The 11,453-nt window shown below is 31.9% G+C and overlaps 2 protein-coding genes across 2 annotated transcripts in view; both read right to left on the bottom strand.

The window, feature by feature from the left end:
* LOC111709618 (uncharacterized) overlaps positions 1 to 1,646 on the bottom strand; it is a 14,074-nt gene extending 12,428 nt beyond the window's left edge. The window contains exon 1 of the mRNA XM_023483359.1: positions 1,588 to 1,646. Within this exon, the coding sequence (XP_023339127.1) occupies positions 1,588 to 1,631 (44 nt within the window). The 5' untranslated portion in view covers positions 1,632 to 1,646. The remainder of the gene's footprint in view (positions 1 to 1,587) is intronic.
* Positions 1,647 to 6,894: 5,248 nt separating this feature from the next.
* Positions 6,895 to 10,426, bottom strand: LOC111709617 (uncharacterized; the record flags this gene model as incomplete). Its single annotated transcript, XM_023483358.1, is given in 5 exon segments — positions 6,895 to 6,909; positions 7,688 to 7,775; positions 8,239 to 8,295; positions 9,150 to 9,227; positions 10,334 to 10,426. Coding segments are annotated over 5 exon segments (331 nt in total), but the record flags the coding sequence as incomplete, so codon positions are not given.
* Between the last annotated feature and the right edge of the window lie 1,027 nt (positions 10,427 to 11,453).

The following is an 11,453-nucleotide window of genomic DNA, read 5'->3' as shown; positions in this document are numbered from 1 at the left end:
ATTATTTTGGCATATGTCGAAAAACCAATATAAGGTTAAGAAATTTAAAATAAAATACATCAACAACATTTTTAGCATACAAGTTAGGGCCGAACCGGGGGGGACCGCGCCCCCATGTGCCCCCCTCTTGTAGGATGAAATGGAGGGAGGACTCGCACGCTTGGCTGCGTTAATAATTCTCAGTATTCTCGAACCCGTTTTTATATCAAAAGAGCCATTTTGGATGTTTTGCGTCATGTTTTTCATATTGCTAAATATGCTAAATATTTTTTGAATATTTGAACTTTGCACAAGGAGTTAGAAAAACGACTTGACAAATGTACATTAATTGGTTTATGCATTTATATTCATGCTTAAAAAGACGTCTACAAGAATCCCCCTCTTCTTTAAATGTACATGTTAACCTTTATGTTCAATTATAAGGGTTCTGTACAATTCCCCTGTACAAACTGTCCATCAGCATTCTATACTCTACCCTTTCTCCGCCCCTCCCCCAACCTGGAAAGATTGGGAGCACAAAAAGAGAGAGCAGACACCTTTTAGTCCGTTAATTTTGATTTTTAAGATGAGATTGAAAAAAATTCCCGCGGTGCCGGTTTTTCACTTAAAATGAAGATTTAAAAAATAAAAAAACAGCCAAATCTTGCAATCACACTTTCCACTTTCCACCCACAGCTGTTCATTATTTTGACATTAAATTGACCAAATTTCCTGTAAAATATTCCAGAGGGGAAATACATTTTTTGCCAGGGGGGGGGGGCGTTTCTAATGAACTAAGACACACTGCAAATTTTTAGTTAAAGTTCAATAAGTTAGCTGAACCGAATAGAACAAAATCAAATAAATTAGAACGGGTTTTAAACAAAAATTTCCATCCGCAATGTTTCCTAAATTGTGGAATGCAATTGAAATTGACCTTAAAGAAACTAAATCTGCAAAAATATTTAAACAAAGAGTAATCAATATTTATCTTGAGAATTATGAGAGGTTTAAATGCGAAAACCCTAGCTGTATATCGTGTGAATTAATTTTATATAAAAAAACTAAAATAACTGAAACTTTACTTATTCTTCTTTCTGTATCTACCATCATTAACACCCTGTATTTAAATTTATCTCTACATAAAAATCCCTCTGATTACACCCTGTCACAGATCAACTGACAATCTCCTTCCTTCCAATCAACTCCTTACCTATCCAAAAAAAATATCTTGATATGTGTAGCCAATTATATTCAGTATCGTTAATTAAATTCGGGCCAACCACTCAAAAAAAACAACCCTGATTAGGCGGGTCCAAAATGCAAAATTCAAGGTTTGAAATATCAAGATGCCAACATCAGGTTGCAAAGATTTGAGTATTATGAAATTAGAGTTAACAAAAAACAAAAATATCAATGAATGAACCAGCATCAAGTGTTTTTCCTAAACAATAGTCTTCCGGCTTATTTTGTAGTATTGTTGTTCCATGAATAGAAAAATTATGTAACATATGAACTTTGTTATCAGATACATACAAGATGCTTCCGGTGAATTAACTGTAATTAAAACTCTTGGTTAATAATAGATTTTATATGTTTCTTGTTTACCTGGTTAAAGAGTAGTTTGTGTTTAATTTATAGGAATTCAACATATCCTATGCTTGGTTGTATTTAAAGGAATTGAGTTTTTGCCACAACCTAAAATTTTCTAATTTCTTTATCTCTGCAACCAGTGGGTTTAAACATTTGATATTTCAAACTTAGATTATTTGATCTAACAGAATTAATAGTTTGAAATATCTAAGGTCTACGACATTGGGTTGCTAAGATAAGAATAGTTGAGTTTGTCGCAAAAACTCAGTTCCTTTGCAAAATGATAATTAATACATAAAACATTCTGATGGTGGTTAATAATAAACTAAAAACAGATTTTATTTTGTTTTGAAATAATTTTCAAGATTGATTTCATCGCTTAAAATTCCAGTAAATTTACGGAAAATGTTTGTGAATAATGATATATCAAAGAAAACAATAACTGAATAAGATTATTTTTTTTACTGATAAAAGTTAATTTTATTTATACAACCTGTTCCTTAACAACTGTATTGTTTACTGCAGAAATATTGTAACAATTCTCAAAATCAGAATTCCAGAAATCCAGAATGGACAATCCAAGAGAATGCTAATGATTCGATTTCGTCTGAACAATTATACAATGCATTATTGGTATAAAAAAATACATTAAAAAACTGCACTCTAAGCTCAACTGCAATGTCTAGCCGGTCTCTCCCTTTAAGTCATAACCTTTGATGGGTCAATCTACAGGACAATTCTGAAATTTTTATAAAGGATGCAGAAGAATCCTGCGCCAATACATTTTTCAAAATGTGTAATCTATAATCAAAACTTTGAATAATAATTGAATCAAGCTTTATAACGATGGCCATAAATAGTTATAAATTGTGATAGGCGACAACATGTTTATTCTTTCAAGAACCCTAAAGTTCCTTGGACCATTGAAAGGGTTTCAGTCACCATGTATTCTGTAAACTTTTCTGTTAAGGTTTCACCATTTCAAAACTGTATTCTGTAAACTTTGCTTTTTTAAACTATCCAAAATTTTTATCCAAATAGATAATGAACCTGAAAATGAACCTTTAAAATGAACCTTTAAAATGAACCTGAAAATGAAAATGAAAATGAACATGAAAATGAACCTGAAAATGAACCAAAAAAATGTGATATTTTGCTTATGTATAATCTTTCATCAAGGTAAAAATGTACGTGGCATGCTTACAAAAAAAATATTTTATTTTTCATCCAACTTTTGATGCCAAAAAGCGACTTTTTGTTGATTCTTAGCAATTTTTTGTTGCTTATTTGGCCATTTAAATTTGATTGCCAACTTTTATTTCAAAATTTGGAGTGTTGATATTGAATTAGCCAGGGTCCATGTCCATGTTCTTCTCATGTACACAGTCATAGGATCCAGATATAATGTTGGTATCAGAAGACATTCCATTGCAACCATTCTTAATAATGTAAAAATTATTGGTATAAAGGTAACAGTGCAAACATGGGACCCACAAAAGTCTGACTGTACAAACCTAAGACTTACACACGTCGGACAGTGCAAACGCCGGACTAGTACAAACGCCGGACTAGTACAAACGCCGGACTAGTACAAACGTCGGACTAGTACAAACGTCGGAATAGTACAAGATTTGGACTGGTACAAACGTCGGACTAATACAAACGTTGGGCTGGTACAAATGTCGGACTGGTACAAACGTCGGACTGGTACAAACATTGGACTGGTACAAACGTCGGACTGGTACAAACATTGGACTGGTACAAACATTGGACTGGTACAAACATTGGACTGGTACAAACGTCGGACTGGTACAAACATTGGACTGGTACAAACATTGGACTGGTACAAACGTTGGACTGGTACAAACGTCGGACTGGTACAAACATTGGACTGGTACAAAAATTGGACTGGTACAAACGTCGGACTAGTTCAAACGTTGGACTCATACAAACGTTGGACTGATCCAACTTCGGACAGTAACAACGTTGGACCAGTACAAACATCGGACTAGTACAAACGTCGGACTCATACAAACGTCGGACTAGTACAAAATTCGGACTGAATCCAACTTCGGACAGTACCAAAATTGGACCAGTACAAACATCGGACTACAAAAAAATGTATTCAAATTTTAAGATTTTTTCTATTGAACAATGTTTATTTCCTTTTATCGAATGGTCTAATTAAGATCTTGCCACTAACTCTTTAATTTTTATCCCTATATCTTTGCAGCCTGATGGTATTAACATTTATGTACGTTCAAATTGATCTTATAGATTTCAAAGGTTGAAATATCAAAGGTCTATGACATCGGGTTGCAAAGATATAAAAGTATTAGAGTTTGTGACAAGAACTCAACTCCTTTTATATTTCTTGTTTATACACTATACAGTGTTACCTTCAAAGATATAAACATATTAGAGTTTGTGAAAAGAACTCAACTCCTTTTATATTTCTTGTTTATACACTATGCAGTGTTACCTTTAAAGATATATGTATTAGAGTTTGTGACAAGAACTCAATCCCTTTTATATTTCTTGTTTATACACTATACAGTGTTACCTTCAAAGGGTTGAGACTTTATTCACTTTTCTTTAATTTTATCACAATAATCTATTAAGTATCTTTTAATTTTATCACAATAATTAATTAAGTATCTTTTAATTCTATCACAATAATTAATTAAGTATCTTTTAATTTATCACAATAATTAATTAAGTATCTTTTAATTTTATCACAATAATTAATTAAGTATCTTTTAATTTTATCACAATAATTAATTAAGTATCTTTTAATTTTATCACAATAATTAATTAGGTATCTTTTAATTTTATCACAATAATTAATTAAGTATCTTTTAATTTGTTTCTTATATAGCAATGGTCTTTTTTTCAAACTCAACCTAAATCTGACGTTTTTCCTTATATATATATTATAACGAATGTACACATTTATATACTATAGGTAACATACCACGATGTTTATATACAGATACAATATACACGTAACATACCATGATACCAATAATACATTATTTAAAGGGAGTGTTCGCGAAAAATGAAAGGGGGTATAGGCTTAATGCGATAAAAAAGCGCTTTTGATCGCTACTCATCTTACTTCTATCTGTTGCGTATATAAGGAGAAACTTGTTAAAGACGTCTCATACCGAATAACTTAGCGCCCGACAAATTCAGAAAATTTCAACATACGACTTAGACCGTAAAAAAATCAATTTAATTTCAAACAAATCATTCAGATATTATCCTATAGTCATCGATTATCTTTCGCCACATTTGTATATAGTTTATATTTTATAATATTTTTAATTAATTTGTTTTGAATTTGATTATTTCTCTTGCGGCTTGCGCAACTATCTAAGAATGCCGCGGACCACTCACATTTTTCGAAATCAGTTAAAACGTTTTCTAAAAAAATAAAATATTATAAAATATAAACTATATACAAATTTGGAAGCTGTTATCCATATTTCTGTACTGCAATTCTGTGTTACAAAGTATATAAGCTGTGATATATAATCAGTGAACCAATACTATCTAATAAAACTAGATTTAAAACTCTATAATTTTTATAAAAAGATTGCAAAAAGTTGGAGTAATTAATGAATTTTAAAGAAGGAAAACATTATGTTTAGATAACGCCTGCGTAAACACTGCAGAGTACGCAAATATATTGTCTCTTTAATTACCTTGATAAAGCACATAGTTTGGAATAAAGTATTAGTATTTTCTGTATTCCCCCAACTCCAGTACAAACAAAACTTGAATATGACAAATCAGGTTGATGAAATATTGTTACGAGAAATATTTAGACTGGGAAGAAATCATAATCGAAAACAACATCTATATTTTTGGAGACCCCAAGCTTTTCATGGGAGACCCCCAGATTTTTAATAGAGACTCCCTACAGTGGTGCAACTAGCACTTTTGTGAGGGGGGGGGGGGCGAAATAAAATTTTGAGGGGCTTACAGGGGGTTATTTAAAAAAATAAACCGCTGCAATTTTTGGATTTGAAGTAAAAAAACATCATTTTTTAATTGTTGAAGGGTTGACTCTGTACCAAATTTTTATAATATCCATGGCTTGTTTAAAAATATATACTTTAAATTGAACGACATTAGTAATTTAAACATGTGCGCGAAGCACCGGAAAATTCGGTTTTTAGTGTCTTTCCATGTATTTCTTAGCGTCTTTTAGTCCCTGGCTTAGTCATATTCACTATGTACATAAAGTCCCCTATTACAGTCTACAGTAGTTTTTGTAATTCATCCACTAGTCATTTATCCACTATATATAGTTCCTTAATCATAGGTCTGTGCAGTCCTAAGAAGTTCCTGGCTTGACTTTATGTTTCGTCTGTCCATAATAGTCTTTCTTTTCAAAGTCCCTCTATCCTTGTTTGCCAGTAAGGACTCACCCTGTTTTTCTCTTGTAGTCTGCAAAAGTCCTAATAGTCTGATATATTATTACATTTCTTGTTATTCTTCTTAGGTTGTCAGGTTTTGTGTAATCTTAAATGGTATATGCATTGTAATACTCATGAGTAGTAACATATGTACATGTTTTTTTGAGAGGATAAATTAAGAATGACTGGTTTTCTATAGGTCGAAAACTAGAAAATAGTTAAAAATTCTGTTAGAAATGATGCGCGAAGCGCGAAAGGAAAATGTTGGTATTTTTTTCTTCATTGACAAAATTCGATAAAAGATGGTCCACAATTTTGATCATGTAGACCATGAGATTTTCATCTGAAACACCCAAATCTTTAAAAGGGACCCACAGATTATCACCGGAAACTCTATAAAGTGACTGTAAGACCCCCAATGAAAATATTAGGGCCTACAATAAAAAGTTTTGGGGTTCTGACTGAGATCTAGGGGGTCTCCAATAAATTAAGCTTAGGGCCTACAATAGTCCTCCAATGAAGATGATTTCTTCCCAAACTGGAAATATTTATGAACTAAAGTAATTAGCTGATATAAATATATAAATATTTGAAAAAACCTACTTCATCGTCCCAACATTGAATTGCACACTCCTCCCAAGTACTAGAAAACAAATTTATTAAATACATGGAATGAATGTTATTGGTTCAAAGTAATTAATTATTTAGTTAAAAGTTACGTTGCATTATTTCCCAATCTCAAATCCTCTCCTGTGCAATCTACTTCATCAGCTGGACTGTTAGCCCCTGCTTTCTCTAGATAATATACAATAAATAATTGTCAAGTTCAATAGTACTGTTAGCCCCAGCTTTCTCTAGATAATATACAATAAATAATTGTCAAGTCCAATAGTACTGTTAGCCCCAGCTTTCTCTAGATAATATACAATAAATAATTGTCAAGTTCAATAGTACTGTTAGCCCCTGCTTTCTCTAGATAATATACAATAAATATTTGTCAAGTTCAATAGTTCTGTTAGCCCCTGCTTTCTCTAGATAATATACAATAAATAATCCATTTATGAATCTATTATGAATCTATTATGAATCCATAATGAATCTATTATGAATCTATTAGGAATCTATTATGAATCTATTATGAATCAATTATAAATCTATTATGAATCTTTTATGAATCTTTTATGAATCTATTACGAATCTATAAATGAATCTATTTATGAATCTGACATGGCCACTAATAAAATGTAGGGAGGGTCATTTGAAATTACGTCTTATACAGTTCCAATACAGACAGTAACAGATGGAAACTTAAAAGTTCTTACAGACACCCAGAGATAGAAACTTATGAATGCTTACAGACACCCGTAGATGGAAACTTATAAATGCTTACAGACACCCGGAGATGGCAACTTATAGATGCTTACATGCACCGGGAGATGGAAACTTATAAATGCTTACAGACACCCGGAGATGGAAACTTATAAATGCTTACAGGCACCCGGAGATGGAAACTTATAAATGCTTACAGACACCCGGAGATGGAAACTTATAAATGCTTACAGACACCCGGAGATGGAAACTTATAAATGCTTACAGGCACCCGGAGATGTTATAAATGCTTACAGGCACCCGGAGATGGAAACTTATAAATGCTTACAGGCCCCCGGAGATGGCAAATTATAAATGCTTACTAGGAAGGCAAGGTCCGGTTTGGTAGATACTCATAAGTTCGCCTGGAGGTCCCCAGCAGAATACTGTTCCTAACTCACAAACTCCATTCTGAATAATAATTTTACAAATTATCAATATTTTGAGCCGAAAATACAGCATCGGTAATTAACATTCAAAAATTTTAAGTTCCAGAACAATTTAGAAAAGTAACATATTTCAAAGCTTTAATATTATATGAAGTTATTATATTATGCAATTAATCTTTACAGAAAATATGGGTCGGAAGAAAAATAGAATAGTTTGTCAACAAATGTTTAAAAAATTTAAACCTTTGATATATCAACTTAGATTATTTAATATAACAGAATTCATGTTTGAAATATTTCATGTCTACGACATAAAGGATAAAGGGATCAGAAAATCAGAGTTTGTGGCAAAGATTCAATCGAAAGATTGAAAAAGACGCGCGCATATTTATTCTCAAGATTATTATAATTTAAATGGAACTCTGCTCAGACTCTGAGCTTATAGTTTAAATATATTTGTTAATATTATTTTCACAAAATATGACCTCAAATCTTAGTCCATTACATGGCAGTGTGAGGATACATGCAGCTGCACATTGGACCTGAAAAAAATGAGATTGTAAATGGTCTGTAAGCGTCCTCTCAAGGAAAAGATGATTCACAACGGAACCCTTAAAAGCTTTGTCTGATCAAGTATGTATTTGATTTCAATGTTTAAAGTTGTAATTTCTAAACAAAAGTTACTTGCGCAATTTTATTGCAGGAAAACATAAATAAACAAATGCTCAGAATTTAACATTTTCAAAGCTAGAAAAACGACAATATCTTCCACATTTTAAGGGTACTGATGAAAGTCTGGCAATGCCATCATTTGATTGAGGGTCACTTGAAATTACGCCTACAGTCCATTTAATACTTTTTCCTCAAAAGGGAATTTTATATAAATTAATGCATTAATACGTTTATACAATAAACAGAAGTGAATCATTTCCAAGCAACACGGATTCAATGAATGAAAAACTAACTAATATAAAAACATAATCTTTCTATGATGTTTCCTTTAATGATATCCATTCCACTGCGAAATATCAAAACATAATCTTTCTATGATGTTTACTTTAATGAAATCCATTCCACTGCGAAATATCAAAACATAATCTTTCTATGATGTTTACTTTAATGATATCCATTCCACTGCGAAATATCAAAACATAATCTTTCTATGATGTTTACTTTAATGATATCCATTCCACTACGAAATATCAAAACATAATCTTTCTATGATGTTTCCTTTAATGATATCCATTCCACCACGAAATATAAAAACATAATCCTTCTATGATGTTTCCTTTAATGATATCTATTCCACTGCGAAATGTCAAAACATAATCTTTCTATGATGTTTCCTTTAATGATATCCATTCCACTGCGAAATACTGAACATTTGCTGTCTTGCCTGAGTTTTAGAAGTTCTGAGCTCTTTTGTTATTTCTGGACTGAACAAAACAAAGCTATCAGCCACAACTTCAGCTTTCTAAAATTTGAAACTCAAACTAGATTTAAAAACTACCCGCGTATTTCAACTAACAAACTATGGTTTTAAATTGTTGAATAGTTAAATGATTTTAAACATTTTCAAGTAAGTGGAAAGAACTTGCCAATTGATATTTTCAAATATTTTCTCGAAACTATTTATACCACCCCCTAGACTGGTTTTGGTGGGGTAATGATTAATTCTTTAAATTATTTGCCCTCCCCCCCCCCAAGTTTTACACCGCTTACATTTTTTATTGTTTTATCCCACAGTAATTCTTTCCAGAATTTGCATGCTTTCACGGAAAAGTTTATCAGCATTTTGCCAAATTACTTCATGCAAACTAAATCGAAAATCAAGAGCTTTATAGTTTAAAAAAGTTAAGAATTAAAAATGCAAAAATCTGTCAAAAATTCAAGTTTCAGATTTCATGGTTTTCATTAATTAATTCCAGAGACCTAAATCAATATTCCAGTTTCCCTGCAAAATCTTAGAAGATTATCTTGAAAAATAAAGATGAGACCCTTTTTTAACTGAAACTTTGTCTTTTATGGCGGGAAAAAAACATTTCTCATTTGGCGCATTTTCTTCAACAATATATTTTTTGTCTTAATTTTCATTGTGCAAAAAATTGTCAATAAAGAAATAAATAGAAAAAATTTTTAAAAATCCAGGAAAACAATTTGAACAGAAAAACTGAAAAAATGAAGATAGGAACTCAAAACCGATTTCAAAGGGGAAAATGGCGGGAAACAAGCATCGCATTTACATAATAAAATCAGGTAGGATATTATACCCACTATACTAATACAAGTTTTGCTTACAATTAGGATAACCAATATTCAAAAAAAAAAAAATGTGGAAAAAGTTGTTCTATGCTTTATTATTTACATTTTGAAAATACATTCCTAGAGTTAATTACTTATCTGACCTTTAAACTCCAAAAATGAAAGCGTGGCCCATTCCCCTTTTTGAATTTTTAGAGCTAACAGCCTGTTATTCGGAAAAGATTTGTATTTAAAGGCACCTAGCACATGACATCTAAAATAGAGGGGGGGGGGGGTCCAATTAAAAATAATAAAAAATCGAACACCCTGAATCCCTACCTTGTAAACAGTTGTAGTTATAGCTTCGATGTCATAAAACTGAATAAAAAGGATTGTTAGCACAGAGGCTATTTTCAGCCAAGCTATAAGCATTTTTCTGAAAGAATCCATTTTTATTCAATACATGTATAACACTTTATACTTGCACTAAAAGTGGATAGAGTATCATTTTGTCAAATTCCAGAAAATGTGGCGCTTTATTTTAAAATATAGAGCCCCGCAACCTTAATTGCCTCGTAAGCACCCAGGACTAGGGATGTAATGCAAGGAAAGTTATATTAAAAGTGTACACATCTTTTGTACTGCAGTGTACTGTCTCTGGGCGGTAATGTAACCACAAGACGGATGTCAAAGCCTGACATGGGATCAATCTTTCACATAAAAAAATCAATGAAATATTCTGGTCATTATCAAAATTATCAAAATTTAATGCTTTTAACCTCCTCGGATACTAAACGAACACTGATGCATCTATTCTTGTTTACAAATTCCGCCCAGAGAGAACTGGTTTTAATACATGTACGCAGAGTATACGCGACAGCAATTAACTTTCCTTGCATTACAACCTTGCCCAGGACTAGGGACGAATCAAATTTTGTTAAGTCCATAATATCGAGTGCAATTTCCGGAAATTTTAGCTACTGGACCAGACATAAGATATTATTAATCTGATTTATTGACTCCAAAACTGGAACACTTCAACACTTCAACACTGGAAAACTTCAAAACTTTAAAACTCTTTAAATCCTTATGACTCTATGACTAATTACAAAAACATTTAAAAGTCTTATTTTTATTATATCAGTCAAAAAATATCAAAGGATGCAGTTATGCATTTGAATCTTTAATATCGTCATTGAATGTCCTTGATTTTTTTTTGTGGTTGGGTGTCTTGGTAAGAATATTTACAGAAGATGACAAAAAACTGCATTATCAATTTTGAGGAGAATTCAAAATTGGTCGCATTAATCAATGTTTCGTTACATCCCGAATACAAGATTAGTTCATGAATATTTAAAAATATGTCTGCACTGCATAAACTGGTTTTAGGGCTTGGCCCGGATTTGACATGATACTCTATCCTTATTTCCTATAATGATTCCCTTCGGATATTATAATA

Source organism: Eurytemora carolleeae, unplaced genomic scaffold, assembly GCF_000591075.1.
Source record: "Eurytemora carolleeae unplaced genomic scaffold, Eaff_2.0 scaffold987, whole genome shotgun sequence".
NCBI classification, from domain to species: Eukaryota; Metazoa; Arthropoda; class Copepoda; order Calanoida; family Temoridae; genus Eurytemora; species Eurytemora carolleeae.
This window is presented reverse-complemented; position numbering and strand designations above follow the sequence as displayed.